The sequence below is a fragment of the Chroicocephalus ridibundus genome, chromosome 1 (genome assembly GCF_963924245.1).
Source record: "Chroicocephalus ridibundus chromosome 1, bChrRid1.1, whole genome shotgun sequence".
NCBI classification, from domain to species: domain Eukaryota; kingdom Metazoa; phylum Chordata; class Aves; order Charadriiformes; family Laridae; genus Chroicocephalus; species Chroicocephalus ridibundus.
In genome coordinates this window covers 167,904,629-167,921,454 of record NC_086284.1, presented here as the reverse complement: position 1 = coordinate 167,921,454, position 16,826 = coordinate 167,904,629, and the positions used below count along the sequence as shown (strand labels likewise).

General features: G+C 43.6%; 1 protein-coding gene across 1 annotated transcript in view; it reads left to right on the top strand.

Moving 5' to 3' along the window:
* Positions 1-16,826, top strand: part of UTP20 (UTP20 small subunit processome component) — a 66,141-nt gene that overhangs the window by 31,210 nt on the left and 18,105 nt on the right. Inside the window, exons 28-43 of the mRNA XM_063322698.1 lie at positions 1,258-1,401; positions 4,368-4,447; positions 5,086-5,312; positions 6,680-6,824; positions 7,274-7,361; positions 8,738-8,881; positions 9,562-9,612; positions 9,704-9,856; positions 10,318-10,473; positions 10,872-11,012; positions 11,917-12,054; positions 13,353-13,492; positions 14,013-14,092; positions 14,944-15,233; positions 15,721-15,860; positions 16,320-16,476. Coding sequence (XP_063178768.1) covers positions 1,258-1,401; positions 4,368-4,447; positions 5,086-5,312; positions 6,680-6,824; positions 7,274-7,361; positions 8,738-8,881; positions 9,562-9,612; positions 9,704-9,856; positions 10,318-10,473; positions 10,872-11,012; positions 11,917-12,054; positions 13,353-13,492; positions 14,013-14,092; positions 14,944-15,233; positions 15,721-15,860; positions 16,320-16,476 — 2,274 coding nt within the window. The remainder of the gene's footprint in view (positions 1-1,257; positions 1,402-4,367; positions 4,448-5,085; positions 5,313-6,679; positions 6,825-7,273; positions 7,362-8,737; positions 8,882-9,561; positions 9,613-9,703; positions 9,857-10,317; positions 10,474-10,871; positions 11,013-11,916; positions 12,055-13,352; positions 13,493-14,012; positions 14,093-14,943; positions 15,234-15,720; positions 15,861-16,319; positions 16,477-16,826) is intronic.

Below are 16,826 nucleotides of genomic sequence, written 5' to 3'. Positions count from 1 at the left end.
CCTGATCTCAGAGGACTGCTTTTAAGGCAATTGAACAGTGAGAGACCCAAAATTATTTTGTTTGGGGGTCACCATTAGCAATAGCAGCCTCGTTAGTGCTTTCTTTGGCCCTTTAAGCAGCTCATTTGCTGCCTGGAAGCTGACTGCACACCATTAGTAAACGTTCAGCACAGCTTGGGACGTCCTGGACAAGAGCATGTTTGGTTCCTTTTCCGCCATCTCCTCTTTGTCTTTTTACCTGTGGTGCAAAGGTAGTAAGTATATCAGTGTATTGCATGATAGAGGGTAGTCTCTTCAGAAGTACATGGGTACATCAGATAAAAAAAATGGTGATGTCTTTTAGTGAGGCTTTGACACCAACGCTGCTTTGCACAATAAGAGATACAAGTGTTCGTTCTAGGTGGTGGATCAGGGTATGTACTGGAGACCCAGAGGAACCCAAACTCCAGTCTCGGACAGCGGCCTTTATTTGCTCTCACACAGCTCTGTTGTTTCCGAGACTGGAGTTCGGTACCTCTACACCATGAAGCTACCTCGTGTTTGTGCTGTGAGCTGCATTGCGCAGTATCAAAATAATTTAGGTTACTCAAGTCAAGACTCTTCTCTGGGAGAAGAGTCAGAATGCAGCAGTGCATGAATAACTTCATGATTAGATGTGTGGCTGATTTCCTTACTGAAAAGTTTTCCCCAAGAAAGGCTATGGAACGTAAGTGCTAAATGGGTACAGGAAACATCCTCCTGTAACGCTCCCCACCACACTTACGGGAGGAGGTGATTCACATTCTTGCTTTCTCTATTCCTCCATCGTCTCCTTGTCTGTTGATTTCTTTTCTTCCCAATAGATCTCAGCGTGCAAAGTACGAATTTGCTTTTGAGAGCTGGTTTGGGTCCTTTCCTGTGTAAAACAGAATTATTTAAGTGTCAGGGCTGAAAACATTAACTGTGTTGTAGCTTTCTGCATATTGTGCAAAAAGGGCAGATGCTACTTCAAACCTATCAGCATGTATTTTCATGAGCTGAAGGAGTAACTGCGTAATTGAGTAAGTGCAGGAACAGGCACCTCTTAAGAAAAATTTCGGTCAGCAGTGAGAGGTAGATTGCTACTGTGAACAAGTTACAGGAGAAAACAGAAGAACATTGTTATAGTTCCAGCAAAGTTTCTGTCTCTGGTCAATGAATTGCTGTATTTAATTTCAGAGCAAGTAGTTAATAATTGTTCTGCAGAGGTCTTACTGGGGTTTTGTTTTATTTTTACAGGTCCAACCTAGGTTGATTAATCCACTGAAGAATTTGAGACGTCTTGGACTCAAGCTTGTGGCAGATTTTTTTTCTGATTATGAGAATTACAGCTTTAGTGTGGAAGAGATTGATGCAGTTTTTCATGCAGTGGTGTGGCCTCAGGTAAGTGTTTTCTTCTTCTTCCAAACCAGCTTGTGTAGTTCGTACTATGCAGAGGACTTCAGTGCAGCTGGAGGACTCCAGCATCATGTCATCCTCCCCCTCTACTCTGCGATGGTGAGGCCGCAACTGGAATTCTGTGTCCAGTTCTGGGCTCCCCGGTTCAAGAGGGACAGGGAACTGCTGGAGAGGGTGCAGCAGAGAGCTACCAAGATGATTAGGGGACTCGAACACCTCTCTTATGAAGAAAGGCTGAGGGATTTGGGTCTCTTCAGTCTGGAAAAACGACGGCTGAGGGGGGATCTTATCAACACTTATAAATATTCAAAGGGTGGGTGTCAGGAGGATGGGGCCAGGCTCTTTTCAGTGGTGCCCAGTGACAGGACAAGAGGTAATGGGCACAAACTTGAGCATAGGAAGTTCCACCTAAACATGAGGAGGAACTTCTTTACTTTGAGGGTGGCAGAGCACTGGAGCAGGCTGCCCAGAGAGGTGGTGGAGTCTCCATCTCTGGAGACATTCAAAACCCACCTGGACGCTTTCCTGTGCAGCCTGCTCTAGGTGACCCTGCTCTGGCAGGGGGGTTGGACTAGATGATCTCCAGAGGTCCCTTCCAACCCTATGATTCTATGTCAGCTATGTCTGTCAGAAGATTGGATGTGGCCTCCGACGTATTCTGGCATTCTGTTGTGTCTGTGCAAAGCCGGTTCCTTGGCTCATCTCTGATTAGTCCTGGAATAATCAAGTCAGAGGCTGAAGTACAAATTAATTAGTCTGAATAAAATGGATTACATTTCTTTGTTCTTGAACCACAGAAGCAGACTTCTTCCCTGGATGCTTCAGGGAAGCAAAATAATGCCAGTCACTTCTAGGTGTGCTTTGCTACTTTTCTGTGTGACAGTTTTTTGGGCCTGTGGTAGGGGACTGCAGAAACAAATGCTGCTGCAGGAAAGGAAGGAGCCAGCAGGGTCTGTTGGGGAGCTGTGCCTCCTGGGAGTCTGCCATGTGAGCACAGCAACAAAGCACAGGGTTGTGGGCTTCATCAGAGAAATTCAGATCAATTCTGAGTTGGGAAAATTGCACTATTGTGAGAGGAAGAGAGAACACACAGTATTGAAAATGAGATTGTGCTGGCCACGTCAGTGCACTGACAGCATCTAAGGTTAGCAGGGAGGGCCTGTACCAGCTGCTGGGTTGTCTCTGCTCTAAAGGCAGTAGCCTCCACCCAAAAGGTAACTGAACAAGATGGGCCGTCTCCAGCACAGCTCTTCCACTGAGACTTCTGAAGTATCCTAAAGTAAAACTGCCTTGCAGCAGAAGAGACTGTCAAAGAGCACCAGGAATAACTGCTGTGATTTGTGAAACCCCAGATCTGCTTCTCTAGACATTACGTATGTTTACTCCTACCTTGTTTCTCTGCTTCTCCGGTAACAATGTGTGATGTGTAGTACGTGTATGTGGACAAACAGTTAATAAAATACTTTCAAGCGGTGCATATAGTTCCGTATTTCACTGAGCTGGGCAACAAGGAGTTGTATGTTCCTTTTCTGTCCGTGGAGTCTTTTCAAGGCCAGGGTGCCACACTGGCGAAGCAGTGAACTCTTACTGCAGCCCCAGAGCAGTTCAAGCATGTGATTCAGGCTTTGAGTAAGCAAAGCACTTAGTTCTTCGCGGGAGCATTGTGTTTGGAAATGCTGAGTAAATCTGAATAAGATGTAAAATTGTTTTTAGTTAGAATTTCTGTTGGCCTGGTAGCTCTGTCTTCCTGACATCTGGTTTTGAAGCTTGGGTGGTACTACGATCTGGAAGCTCCCTCTAGAGGGAGTTTCTGCCGGTGAACTCCATGAAGATTTGGTTTTGGCAGAAGAATCGTTTGACATGTGTTCTTTCCTTTTTCAAGGCTATGGAACTGAAGTGTATAAAAATTCATGGAGAGGGCAAATTATTTTAAGCCTGTTGTACTTGGAATCGGAGTTTGCTGCTCTTCATACCCCAGGTGCTTGCTGCAGAGGCTCATTATCGTTACCCTGCACAGCAGCATTCCTGCAGGATTGAATTAACGGTTTACTCTTCATTGTACGCCATTCAGAAAAGCTCTGTTTTATGCAGAGCAATAATATTATCAGCCTTTGGGGGCAGGGGAAGAAACTTTCGAAGACCCTGGCTGTGATGGGCAGACCAACCTTCTTTTCTGTTACCCTCAGGTCTCGAGCCCAGACTGAGCCAGTCCAAACCCCACATGTACCATTCCGGCTATTGCCCCCGAATGCACTGGAGCCTCCTCTGCCTGCGTGTTCACTAACAGTGCCCTGCTGACAATCCAGCTGTGGTCAGGGTGGAAACCCAGCTGTGTGACTTGTGTGCAGCCTGTCGAGTTGCAGAGAGGAGGGAGCCAGAGGCGTGCACTGCGTCTCTTGTCTGTGCTTCATCATATGAAGGAGCAGCAGCTACTGTGTGGGGCTTAGGCTGGGTGACTCTTAGGTGGGGTTGTTTCGGACACAGAACCCTCTTAGGAGATCCCGTTCCCCAGGTGCGGTGCAGTGCTCGAGCCTCCCCCTGAGCAGAGACGGTGCTTTTGTAGCAGCCAAGGCCATGGGGACATAGAGGAGATGCTGGAATGGCAGGTGCTACGGCCAGGGCATGGGAAATGTGGGAGCAGTGAGTCTTGGATGTCACTCTTGAGATCTCATAGGTGTGTTTGGGAGAGGTGGCTAAGTCTCTGCAGCAAATGTGAGGCTCCATGGGGAGGCACTTTCAAGGGGAGGACAAAAATGGTAGCTGGAGTAATGTAGGAGTAAGGTGATCTAACAGTGGTTCCACAAATATTGAGGGAGCTGGAAAAATGATGATGAAATTCTTTTCTAAAAAAAGTAAACTATAGCTTGTAGTGGGGTCTTTGTTAGAGATGAGGTTTTTAAGTGGCTTTACCTACTTGTGTTGCATTGGTGTCTGATTTTTGTCTCCTTTAGGTCTGCAGGTTGGCTTCAGAGAGTCAGTATTCTCCAACTTTTCTCCTCAAACTCATTCACACCTGGAGTAAGAATCCCAGGTAGGTGTCCTCGCAAAGAAGCATGAGTACTTGAAGGAAAAAGGAGCACATTACTCTAACAGTTTATGAATAATTGTGTCAAAACCCATATTTTCTTTTTGCATTAGGCTGTTATTCATTTGATAACAGTCCAGATACAGTTGGGAAGCTTTCCAGTTTCTGCAGTTACTCTCTTTTTAGTGGCCTGCTTTTCCCACATACGAGCAACCAAGCAGATATGTAGCCCAAAACCAGCTGACGGGTGAGGAGGAGGGCTGACTTCTTAGTATATGTCTGTGTCTTGCTCAATAACTTAGTCTTTGGAGGTGGGGAGTGAGTTTTACAATGTATCATTTCATTCATGGTTTTTGATTCCTTATTCCTTTCTAGTTTACGAAAGAATGTGAGCAGGTTCAGCACAGAGTCTGCGACTGAGATTCTAACACAGAGAGTTGTAAGAGAGCGTTTTTTGATGTAGATGCTGTGAGAAATTCCAGGACAGCTATTTTTCATGGCACTGCTGTTCTGTGATTTTTGTGCTTTTTTCCTGTTTGAGTTAGGGAAGAGTCATCATCCTTTTGTGTGTCTTTTTGCACAAAAGAATTATAAAGTTCTAAACTTAAATTTTCAGCCTATCTTTTTTATAATCTTCCTCTCAGGTATTTCCCCTTGCTGGCCAAGCAGCGACCGGATCACCCAGAGTGTGATATACTGTCAAATGTGTTTGCTGTGCTGGCAGCCAAGAATTTGTCTGAGGCCACATCCAATCTTGTGATGGACATAGCTGATAGCCTTCTCAACAGCCCAGATTTTGAACCCACGGAGAAGGCTTCCAGTTTGAGCGTGACTGACTGTGCTGTCATGGTCACTGGAGACGTGACAGAAGGTATGCCTGCATGAGAGTCGTGAGAGGCCCGTTGGGTGCTTTGGATGGAGGTGTTAGATTATGTTGAGGTTGTCTTTGCACTGCCCGCGAATACCAGGGAAGGCAGCCTCCCAGTGGAGATAGAAAAGTCAATGTACAAATTTGTCTTGACGTGCTTGAGAACTGTAAAGTCCTGCTTGCCTTATATCAGGTGAGATTCACATTTGAGTGTCAGGATCCAGGACATAGATAAATTCCTTATGAAGAGGGAGAATGTTTGTGTTGTCGACCTTGTCTTGTCTGTGAAGCTTTGAATGATAGGATAACTTCAAGAGCTGCATTGCTGACTTGACTCAGAACCTAACATCAAGTTTTATGTAAAAGCCCACTCCCTATATGCACATTGTCATAGAATCATTTAGGTTGGAAAAGACCCTTGGGATCATCGAGTCCAACCATCAACTCCACTCTACAAAGTTCTCCCTTACACCATGTCCCTTAACACCACATCTAAACAAGTCTTAAACACATCCAGGGATGGTGACTCCTCCACCTCCCTGAGCAGCCTATTCCAGTGTCTAATCACTCTTCCCGTGAAGAACTTTTTCCTAATGTCCAGCCTAAACCTACCCTGCTGCAGCTTGAACCCATTCCCTCTTGTTCTATCGCTAATTACCTGTGAGAAGAGACCAGCACCAACCTCTCTACAATGTCCTTTCAAGTAGTTGTAGAGAGTGATGAGGTCTCCCCTCAGCCTCCTCTTCCTCAAACTAAACAGTCCCAGCTCCTTCAATCGCATCCTCAAACATCAGTCATGTATGACTGATGTTTAGTCTCTGCCCCCCGATAAGAAAGACCTGCCATTGATTGCTTTTATCTTGGAGTGGTAACAGACAGGAAGGGTGGTGTGCTGTGTTTGATGCTGTGGAGCCATCTCTCACCTGCAACACTCAGAGGTAGTGGAAAGAAGAGCACTTATCACTGTGCCTGAGTTATGGCAGCTTTGATTTGCACAAGAGGCCAGTGGTAGAATAAAGAAAACTGCATCTACAAGTGCTCCAGCCATTTTAGAAGACAGTTACTACCTTTGAGGAACCTCCTTGGTACCTTTTGATAAGCCCCCGCTTACCGGAGCTGTAACTGAAATCTGTGAGGACAGCTTTTATTCTCTGTGTGTGCTTGCTTGGGTCCCAGCTCGGACACAGTAGACTTAGGCTTAGCAAGTGCTGGTGCCGTACACATTCATAGCTCCCGTTGATTTTTTTTTTCTCCCACTGATAAAAAACTTCCTTTGTCTGTATTTCTCCCTTTGTTTGTGTAGGGTCCAATCTCCCTGCTGTTGCTTGCAGCACAGAGTTGGGTGTTGCTAACTGTTGTATCCCTTACAGAGACCCTCAGCCTAGGCTGCCGCTTGGTTCTGCCTCATGTTCCTGCCGTACTTGAGTACTTCAGCAAAACAATGTTAAGTGTGGAGAAGGTGAAAAAGAAGAAGTATAGAGCTCAAGTCAGCAAAGAGCTGAGTATACTTTCCAAGTAAGTGATTCTGTAGAGCTCAAAACAGTTTTGAAACGTTGGAAGGGGGGAGGAAGAAAGAGGCTTTTCATAATAGGCTGCAAATTAAGTCTCAACCTATTTAAATTTAGAGCAGTTGAAAATACCTGTCTGTCATTGACCTTGCAAGTTGCTAGTGACTGAGGGGGGGAAAGGTTTCAGAAATTGATTCTAGCTGTTTCTATTGCTGGTACTCAAAACCAATGCCTCTTGGGTGTAGGAAGATGTACAGAAATGCCTGCGGTCACGTGGAACTCTGAATAGTTGAGCTGATAGCGTGATTTTGGTGGGTACGCTCTGTTAGCTTGGGTACAGATGGATGGGCTGACAAAGCCTTCTGATATGGCACTAGTGCTGACTCAGTTCTTCTTTGCCCTATACTGGTGATTGGTTTGATATAAAATAGTAAATTACCTTGTCTCATTGTGCAGGATCAGCAAATTTATACAAGAAAAGAGTCAGAATTCAGTGCTTGTGAGCCTTCTCCTCCCTTTCCTTTATCAGAGTAACATGGAGCAGGTAGGTAGAAATTACTTTTCCCCCCCCATTAAACATATATTTTTCTTTTAATAAAGTAGACTTGTTTAAGATGCAGTTAAAAATCTTAGTGATTATGTGCCATTTCTCATTATTAGCCTGAAATCAGGTCTTCACGTGTTTGTACTCTGCTCAGCATGCTGTGCTATTCTATTGCGTGTTGATGTGTACAAGTCACGGGATGCCAATGCTCGGGCTGACTCTGTTCCCCCTTTTCATGGGGAAGGTCCGCAGAAGTTTTCATGCGGTCTTTTACCTCCTTTGCCACTGTAGTCAATCCACCAAATTCCTTGCAGTGTTTGAAATAAATGCTCTTCTTCACTGTGGATTTTAGGCACCCCAAATCCAAAGCCACAGCATCCGGACAGCAGCGTGAATACATATAGTTGAGTGTGTAGTACCTATTGTGCAATGGGCACTGCTACATTGGTCTGTTGCAGGACAAAAGGTGAACATTGTGCAGTGCTATTAGCATGCTCCATATCTCCTGCTTCCATTCTGTTCTCCTTCCACTCTTACGGAGTCCATTTGTGGGTACAGAAAGGTAGCTCAGAACTGAAACTTCCCTAAAATCCTAAATTCCTCGGGCATGCAAAGGATATAGGCTGCAGCTGAAAGAGCTCTCCATGGCTTAGGCTTTTGTAAACTGTTAAATAAATCAAGCACTGAGGATATTGGTAAACTATTTTGTCTGGGTTTCCTTCTCTGCTAAACCTTGTTTTCAGAAATATAGTCCCATCTACAATGAATGAGTCCATTGATTATCCACTTTGATTGCCTGAGTCCTTGGATCAAGATTTGTGTCCTGTTTTTCTTAAAAAAAACCCCACGCAGCTGCTCAACGAAGAGATTTTAGGTTTGCAGAAAGAACCGCTAGGCAGCAACCTGTAGGTTCTGCTTTCCAAGTCGTTATTTAATTGTTCACAGAGGATTCTTGGGTTTTAAATCTCTGAATCATTAGGGGATCATATATGATTTCCATTTGGGGAGATCATACAAGTATATGGTGCAAGTTAATGTTTGTTTCACAGATGAAAGAAAGACTTACTATTTAGAGCTCTATTAGTTCTCCTGACCTTTTAAGTCATTTGAGGAAAGACACAAAAAAGAAGTCTTCATTGTGATGGCATTCTCTAATACTGTGCTTGTGTTTAATTGAAAGGTTGCAAGTACTTCTGAGAAATTTGATGATTGCACTGAGTGTGTCCTCGTAATTCTTTGTTCTCATTCAGTATCTGCGATCTGAATAAAATGCAGCGAAGTGGTTAAGTTCACTCTGTGCCTTGAAATATTTCCCAAGGAAATGAAATAATCTTGTGAGGATTCAGTGTTTATTGACAGTTATCTGTTTCTTTCAGGGTACAGAGATTGACATTCTGGAGACAGTGCAGAACTTGCTGAGGCATTGCTCAAACCCTACAAGCTTTCTCAAACCACTGGCAAAGCTTTTTTCTGTCATTCAGAACAAACTGTCTCGACATAAGTTGTGCTTGGTATTTCAGGTATTGCATTTTTACGTGTCCTTCTGTGCTTTTTTTACTTGTTCTAAGAGATCAAGAACAAAATAATGAGCAATATTTATCTTTGTTGTATATGATCTTAAAAACCTTTTTAATCTACGTAATCTACCTTTTAATCTACATAATCTACATACACGTTAAGTGAAAGTAACAGAATTGCATATGATAGAAATTAATGAGCTGCAAGAAGACTTGGAAAAGATTTGGCTTACAGCCTGGTTGATGTGGGCATCACCAGGGTTCTTTTGTGTAAGAGAAGCCAAATAAAGCACACGTCATCCGTAACAAATCCTGTATCTTTATGAAGCAAGAGTGACTTTCAGCATCCTGAAGATGATTTTTGTTTGTATTCTCCTCTCACAGATTTATAGCAGTCAGGCTGTTTTGTACTACTTTGAAGTAACTTGCATAACTCTTTTTTTTTTTTCATCAGGAAAACCCAGGAAACACTCAGTCTAGATATTTAGAAATTCAGGAACTTAAAGCACACATTTTCTAATTTACGGAAGATTATGGAAGAATGGCTCTTGTTAAACTTCTAACAGGAGAAAAATAGATGCTGTTGCTTGCTTTATTTTTTGTCTGAAGTGGTAAAGTCTTGAGTTCTTCAAATTTTTAACAACTGTAGCAGTTAAACTATTTTCTTTTATGTTTCTTTTTAGACTTTATCTGATTTGGACAGCGAATTGAAGTATATTACTGATGTTGTTAAGGTACGCACAGTTTCTTTGCTGACTTTTTCCCCCGACATTGTATTGTCATGTGTCTGGCCTTTTTCATGAACGACTTGTTGCTCTTTCTTAGCTGAATGCCTTTGATCAGCGGCATCTCGATGACATCGACTTCGATGTACGTCTGTCAGCTTTCCAGTCAATCACAGCCCACATCAAAGAAATGCAAGTGGTGGATATCAACTTCCTCATCCCCGTTATGCACAACTGCTTCTACACCATCCAGGTTGGCTGAATGTTCCTTCTCTTGCTTTGTGCACCGTGTCTATGATGAATCTAACTTCCAAATGATTTCCATTGGCTATTTTTTGACACTGCAAGACATTCAGAGAGAATATTTGAGTCATCTTACAAACACCTGTTTTTAATTTTTGGCTGTTTGCCTTTTCACCTGGGTGTCCGGAAGGGCAAACACAGTGCAGTGAGAAGGCTAACCCAAGTGCAGCGCAGCTTTCTGTCAGTGAGCCTTGGAACTGTTTGGTCAATTTGTGCTCTATCAAAGGATTTTTCCTCTTTGGAAGGCTGGCCATTAATTCAGGGTTAGAACTTCAGCAGGAAGGGTCTCAAGAGTTATTTGTTCTCCGGGCCCTGTTATGTTGTGTCCTGTGGTACTGTTCAGTCCAGTCTTTTGGGGACGAAAAGATGTCATATCCAGACTCATGTGGTATAATTTCTTCATCCACTCAGCTAGGGGATATGGCTCTTAGTGACAACGCCAGCCTTTGCTTGACCAGTTTTATCCGCCGACTGGTAGAAATTGAACACACGGAAGACGACTACAAGGAGCTAATCCAGCATACTCTTCTGGAGTCAGTGAGAAGAGGGCTGAAGAGTAAGACTGAGGTAAGGCACTGTTATCCAATTACACATCTCCAGCCGTCTTCAGGATGCCAGGGTGCATGAGACTTCTTACAGATGAGTTCTTTGAGTCTGTTACTGGGATAAGCGATGTAGATACCAGCTGTAATCAAAATTACCATTCATTTGAAATTTTATACAAATCTAACAAGTTAGAGAACTCCACTGTCTTGTGTTTGTTTGCCGTTGTTCACCTTTTCTCAGTTGTAGGTCATTCTTTGGAGGAGTGATTTTAATTTCTATGCAGTCCAAAATACAGGTGTATTTGCTGTTACCAAAGAATAAGGCTTGGCCTAAAACACACTAAATGCAGCACTGCTGTTCTGAGGAGTGTTAGCAGCCTCTCTGAGGGGCACTTAACCTTCACTGCTTGCTGTTTGCAGAGCATCCAGCAGGACTACACATCATTGCTTTCCTGCCTCATTCAAACGTTCCCAGCAAATCCTGAATTCCGGGATTTGGTCCAGTTGACCAACCGCCATGATCCCGACATGGACTTCTTTGAGAACATGAAACACATGCAGGTAAAAGGCGTCAGGCATTCCCTTGTGTCTCTCTCCCCCTGCCAAAGCAAAAACAGAGAGTAATGTTTTCCAAAGCATCTGTGTGCTGTCTTTACAGAGAAATTGAACCTGTGTCACTAGGTATTGTTAAAAAAAATAAAATAAAAATGGGGGGGTTGGAGCGGGAATGTGGGCGTTGTCATATGGGTGATTGCAATGTTTCTATCTAGAAATTTCTTGGCTCTGTGATTTAGCAGCACTGTTTTTTACCTCTTCCTCATCTAGCTAAAAGAATTGCTTTCATTTTAAGTGATTGTTCATGATCTTGAGCAGGCAACCTGCGTGTGACCCAGCCCACAGTCAGCAACGGTGTCCCGTGACATAGGCAGGGAGCAAGTCTTTGTTTTTAATAGCCTGTTCCCTGCTACTCTCTGTGTGGAGGCTCTGCAGCCCCTTTTTGTTCACAGGCTTTGGTAATATAAATGTTGCACAAAGCCTGGTCTCATGGTTTTTCTTGCAGTCCGAAAATACATCTTTTCCTCTGCTTTCAGAGCTGCAATTAGAGAGAGCCTTTGCTACATCTGTAGTTATATGTAAAGTCTAAATTTTAGCACCGTGATTTTATCAGGCCTTCTCATCTTATATCAGTTGCCTCCCTTGTTTGATACCTGAAGACGGCACAGTCTTAGGATTGTGAATTCACAGTGAAATACCCCGTTGAGCTGGAATATTTGTTAAGGCAAAAGGCTACTGAAAGCCCAGAGACTGAAGGAAAAAGGCATGGCCTGTCCTCAAAAACGAATGTAATATGTTTATGTCATTACTTAAAATTGAGGCATTTTCAGAACTGCTGAATGTATATGCTCCCCCCTGCTAGTTGGGACTCAAGAGCCGCCTCATTCACTGTCTTTCATGTTTGGCTCAGATCCACAGGAGGGCACGAGCTCTGAGGAAACTGGCTAAGCAGCTCACTGAGAAAAAGCTTGTGCTGTCTTCCAAATCCCTGCAGAACTACGTCATGCCTTATGCTACTACTGCCATTTTCAGTGAAAAAATGCTTAAGGTAAGCTTTTAAATTGAATGCATCCATTTTGAATATTTTCATCTTTCTTGTACCCATCTCCCTAAAAGAATAACCACTTTAAAAGGCTGATTGGTTTGTGGAGTGAGTGTTTCCTTTTCAGTCAAGAATGCTGCTGTTCTTTTGGTGGCAGAAAGAGGGTTTGGAAGGTCCAGATGCAGTCTGGGCCTGATCCTATATCTGTTAAACCTGCCCTGTTTCTCGAAGATGGATCTCTTAAGTGTTTTGGGATTGGTTTTTTTATGTTGTTTTTTTATTATTATTTTTATTTATTTATTTTTTTACTTGGGGTTATATTTGTTTGCATTTTTTATAACCAGGTTGTTATTTTTTCCCCTCTGTCTCCTAACTGCTGTCTTACTGTTCAGTTGTGAGATGAGTCACTCTTTGGCAGGAGAATGTGTGTGGTGGGGAACACAGGCTATGCCTAGTAATCGAGGTGGGAATGAATACCGTTTTCTCTGGAGTTCCAGGGGAACTGCAGGAATCAGATGAAAACCTCTGAAATCATTAGTAGCTTTGTAATCAAAGCTTGAAAGGTGACATTTTGTTAGTCACTTTCCGTACGCTTTATTGAAAACCTGTGCAATGAAATTACTTATAATGTCAATGTGGATAGACTTTCTACGTGCGACTTGGAAAAGCAAGGCTTCACGCTTCTGTACAGTTCCCTGCACACTATCAGGAGAACAGCAGAGCTGCTTACGTCAGACTAAGCAAGTGTCTAATTCGCTTACTGTCAGAAATATTCTTCTGACGCCAAAAAAATTAGAGCTTAGGCACAGGACCCAGCACCTACAGCCATTCAGGCTGCGCCCATCAGTAGAGTGACTGCAGTCGCTCTTTGACCAATGGGAGGTAAAATGCAGTGATGGAAACCTTGGTGAAGAGACAAACACATTTTATTTCACATCAGAAATGGGTTAATCATGTGTATTTCTAGTTGATCAGCGTAGCCCAGCAATGTGCGTGTGTCTGTGGTTAGATATCTTGGTTTTCAGTTCTTCACACAAGTGAGCTCATAGATTTAGTTGTGTGAGAAAAGGTAAATATGTGGAGAAGTATTTGGAGCAAGTGGGTCTGGAGATCTGCTTGGTGACCTCTGATTGTTATTTTTATTTTGCCTGGTGATCGGGAGGAGATATAAAAGCGCAGAATACCAAGCATCCCCACTAGACAGACATTACTACTTCTGGCTTTTGTTGCTTTGAGTAAAGTATGCTTTTGACACGTGTTCATCGTTAATGCTAACAGCAACTGAATTTCTGTCTTTTGGGCAGCATGAAAATATGGTAACAGCCTCAGTTGAAGTTGTTGGAGCTGTCTGCCGACATCTCTCATGGTCGGCGTACTTGTACCACCTAAAGCATTTCATCCATGTCCTGCAAACAGGACAGATCAATACGAAGCTGGGAGTCAGGTATGTACTGTGAGTGGTGCTGCTTTAGGTTTCTCCAAAGACTGCTGGGGCAAAATTCAGTATCTTAAGGAGCATCACATGGATTTTAGCCTCTTCCCTGGGCTGAGAGATTGACAACTTTGAGGTGAGCTTAGGCAAGTGAAAGTGGTCACAGCCTTGCAGCCTGCAACTATGAAGGATTAACAGATCATTACTTTTTCATGCTGTGTCTCACTGAGAGCATGCCAGCATTAGCATCTTCTGCTTTTCCCAGGCTGTCCCTGCTCCTGGGGCACCTCCATTGCCCCAGTACCAATGTCTGTGAGGTTACACATGAGATAAGTCACAGAAAACATCTAGCTGAAAACCAACCCGTGTTTACTTCCTGGGTTATTATTTCAGTATAAACCTCCTTCTGCTGCAGTGTCACTGAGTCAGAAGTTTTCCAAAAAGTGCTTTTAAGATTTTCTGTTGCATTGGTCTATGCAGCCTCTCCTTTTTGTGTAGAGACCTGATCTCGCTTCATGTTTTCCTTCTGCAGCTTGTTAGAGACAGTGCTGGAAGCCTTTCACTTTGACCATGAAACGCTTGAAAAGCAGCTTGTGACCATTGACAGCCAAGGTAAGCTTTCTGCTTCTGATTGTAGAAACACTACCTCTACCTGCTCAAGGTGCAGCTGATTGAAATTTTTTGTTTACTTTTGAGGTTAGCTACTCCCAGGTTTTTAAGTGTGCATATTGGAAACTAGTTTTGACTTGCCTCCTCGGGAGCAATGTGGACTGTCCTCCTGCGTGTTGACAAAATGAAGAGAGGTGGGGGAACTGTCTCCACATCACCGCTCCATCCCAGGCCTCCATAAGCCAAAACAGCCTGGGCTGAGTTTATGCAAATCTGGGGACTCTCCAGGTCTGCACCCACCCATGTGGCTGCTGACACATCTGAGTTTTTTGTCCTTGATGTTGGCTGCTCTCGTGGTTATCTGCAGCCTGAGAAAGATGCTGTTATGTCCTCGCCTTCCTTTCCCTTCCATGTCATGGAAAGAAGTGATATCTACGGCTTTTTCACCATTGTGGTTACCTATATTGTGGCCTTTGGGATATTCTGAGGAAGGAAGAAGATCTTTCACAGCTGCTCTTGTCAGTACCTCTTGCCTTGTGAAATTCTCAAATGTAAGTGAATGTCAGTTCTCTAAGGTTCGAGCACATTGACCTTTGCTAAACTGACTGTGTGGTTCAGCTGAAGAGCAACCACCTAAGCTTTATGTAAGCCTAGCCCTGAGGGGCGGTTATTAGAAACCGGCATGCCAGAGCTTCTCTACCCAGTAAAACAACTCTGGTGCTTACTGATTGTTTGCTGTTGCTGATGATAGGTAGGAGCTTTGTCCAGAACAAAGCCATCACAAGAGTCTCTTTTAAGGGTTCGATTTTTGTGGCCTCCTATATTTACCTATGCTTTTGACAATTACTTGACAGAAGCTGCTGCCATGGACCTTGAGCCAGTGGTGGAGGGTGAAGAAGCCATGGAGCTGGAGCAGAGTGAAGGGGAAGAGGAGGTGGTTGAGGAAAATAAAGAAAAGAATCTCCCTGAGGAGCCGGGAGAACCTAAGCAAGCAGCTGAGACATCTGAAGATGCTGAGACAGTGTCCAAACCTGTTTCTTTCTTACCCCGAAATAAAGAGGAGCTGGAGTGTCTGATCAAACACATTCAAGATACAGTTACAGTCAACATCTTACCTAAATTACACAGGTGTATTGTTGCAAAGGTGAGAATTTGGCATTTTAAAGGTGTTTTGTAGGCCTGTGCTGCTACTATAAAGGTTGGGGGGCTACTTCAGAGCCCAGTGGAAGTACAGCACATTAAAAAAAAAATAGATTCAACTGAAGACCACCTGAAAGCACAAAAGAGGCTTCATCCCCTTTGTTGAGTCATGGAGATTACTGACAGACCCTCTGGTCAGTGTGACTGTGATGTCTGCTTCCTTGCTGAGAACTGGCTTGAAACACACAGGTGAAACGACTCACTTTGTGCAGGCTGTTCAAAAGTGCTCAACCACTTGCTAGCACCCGACTTAGCTTCTATATTGACAACACAGGGATTCATCTCACCTGTCCTTTAGCTGTCTGGGTTTTTCCTGTAGTCAGCAGAGGATAGCAGTTGGCCTTGTTGGCCTCTTCTACGGTTTGTTGAGAAAAAGCAGGATTTGTTTATGTATATTAAAAGTGCATTATGTCTTGCTCTCTCGTAAAAAGGTTAAAAGAGACGAGGAACACAAGCTTGTGAAATCCAACGTTGTGAATGATGATGAGGTAGTTCGTATTCCATTAGCTTTTGCAATGGTCAGGATGATGCAGTGTCTTCCTCAAGAAGTGATGGAAGCCAACCTGCCAAGGTAAATCCTATCAGAGCTCCTTAGATGCTGTTCATTGTGCTGGGAATGAGTGCAAGCACCTGTCTCAATCTGTGGTTACGTACAAGGCTAAATCCAAGTCCTTAAATACTCTTTTTGGAAACTCATTTTCATAGTGACATTCCCCTCTGTCAGCATTTGACTTCTATAAAGCGGTTTGAAAGGAACTTGGTAAATAAGAGCAGAGTTGTGAAGAAGGGTGCAGAGATAAGGGTGGCAGAGCTGGGAAAGAATAATGTACAGAAGGAAAGGACAGTCGATAAAATGTCTTGAAGGACAGTAGGTGTGTCCTACTGTCTTTCTAATAAAGCCTTTCTGTGAGGCTGGCTTTGAGTATCTCTCTGACTGTGAAACAGCCCTGAAAAGCAGCCTCCTTAGCTAGCAGTGTAATTAGTTCTGCTCTGCTTGTGGGTGAACTAAGCTGTCTATCTCCGTTTCCAGCATCCTGCTGAAAGTCTGCACATTTCTGAGGAACAGATTTCAGGAAATACGGGACATTGCCCGCAATACCCTCACTAAAATCATGGAAGTGTTGGGAGTGCACTACCTTCTGTACATCTTAAAAGAGATGCAGTCCACACTTGTCCATGGGTACCAGGTAATGCTGAAATTCTTCCTCTTCTGCTCTCTAGGTTTTTCTTAATGTGTTGGGAGAAGACTCCAAAGGGAAGTTGCTACTGAAATTGTTTTGCACTGGTAGAATAGCTTGGTATAATACAACTGAATCCTATTGCTAGTGCCTACACCAGTCTTTGTTATGCCACATGTCAAATGAGGGTCTGTACCCAAAGAACTTAAAGAGTCTAAGCAGGGAAGAAGAGAGGATCTCCATTTTTCCACTGAAGAGTTGAGGTGTGGAGCTGAAGGTTGAGTTTCTGGTTCCAATAAGATTAGCAGAAATCTTTCCAGTAAGGTCATTAGGGCCAAGCATCATCTGAGCTGAGTTGT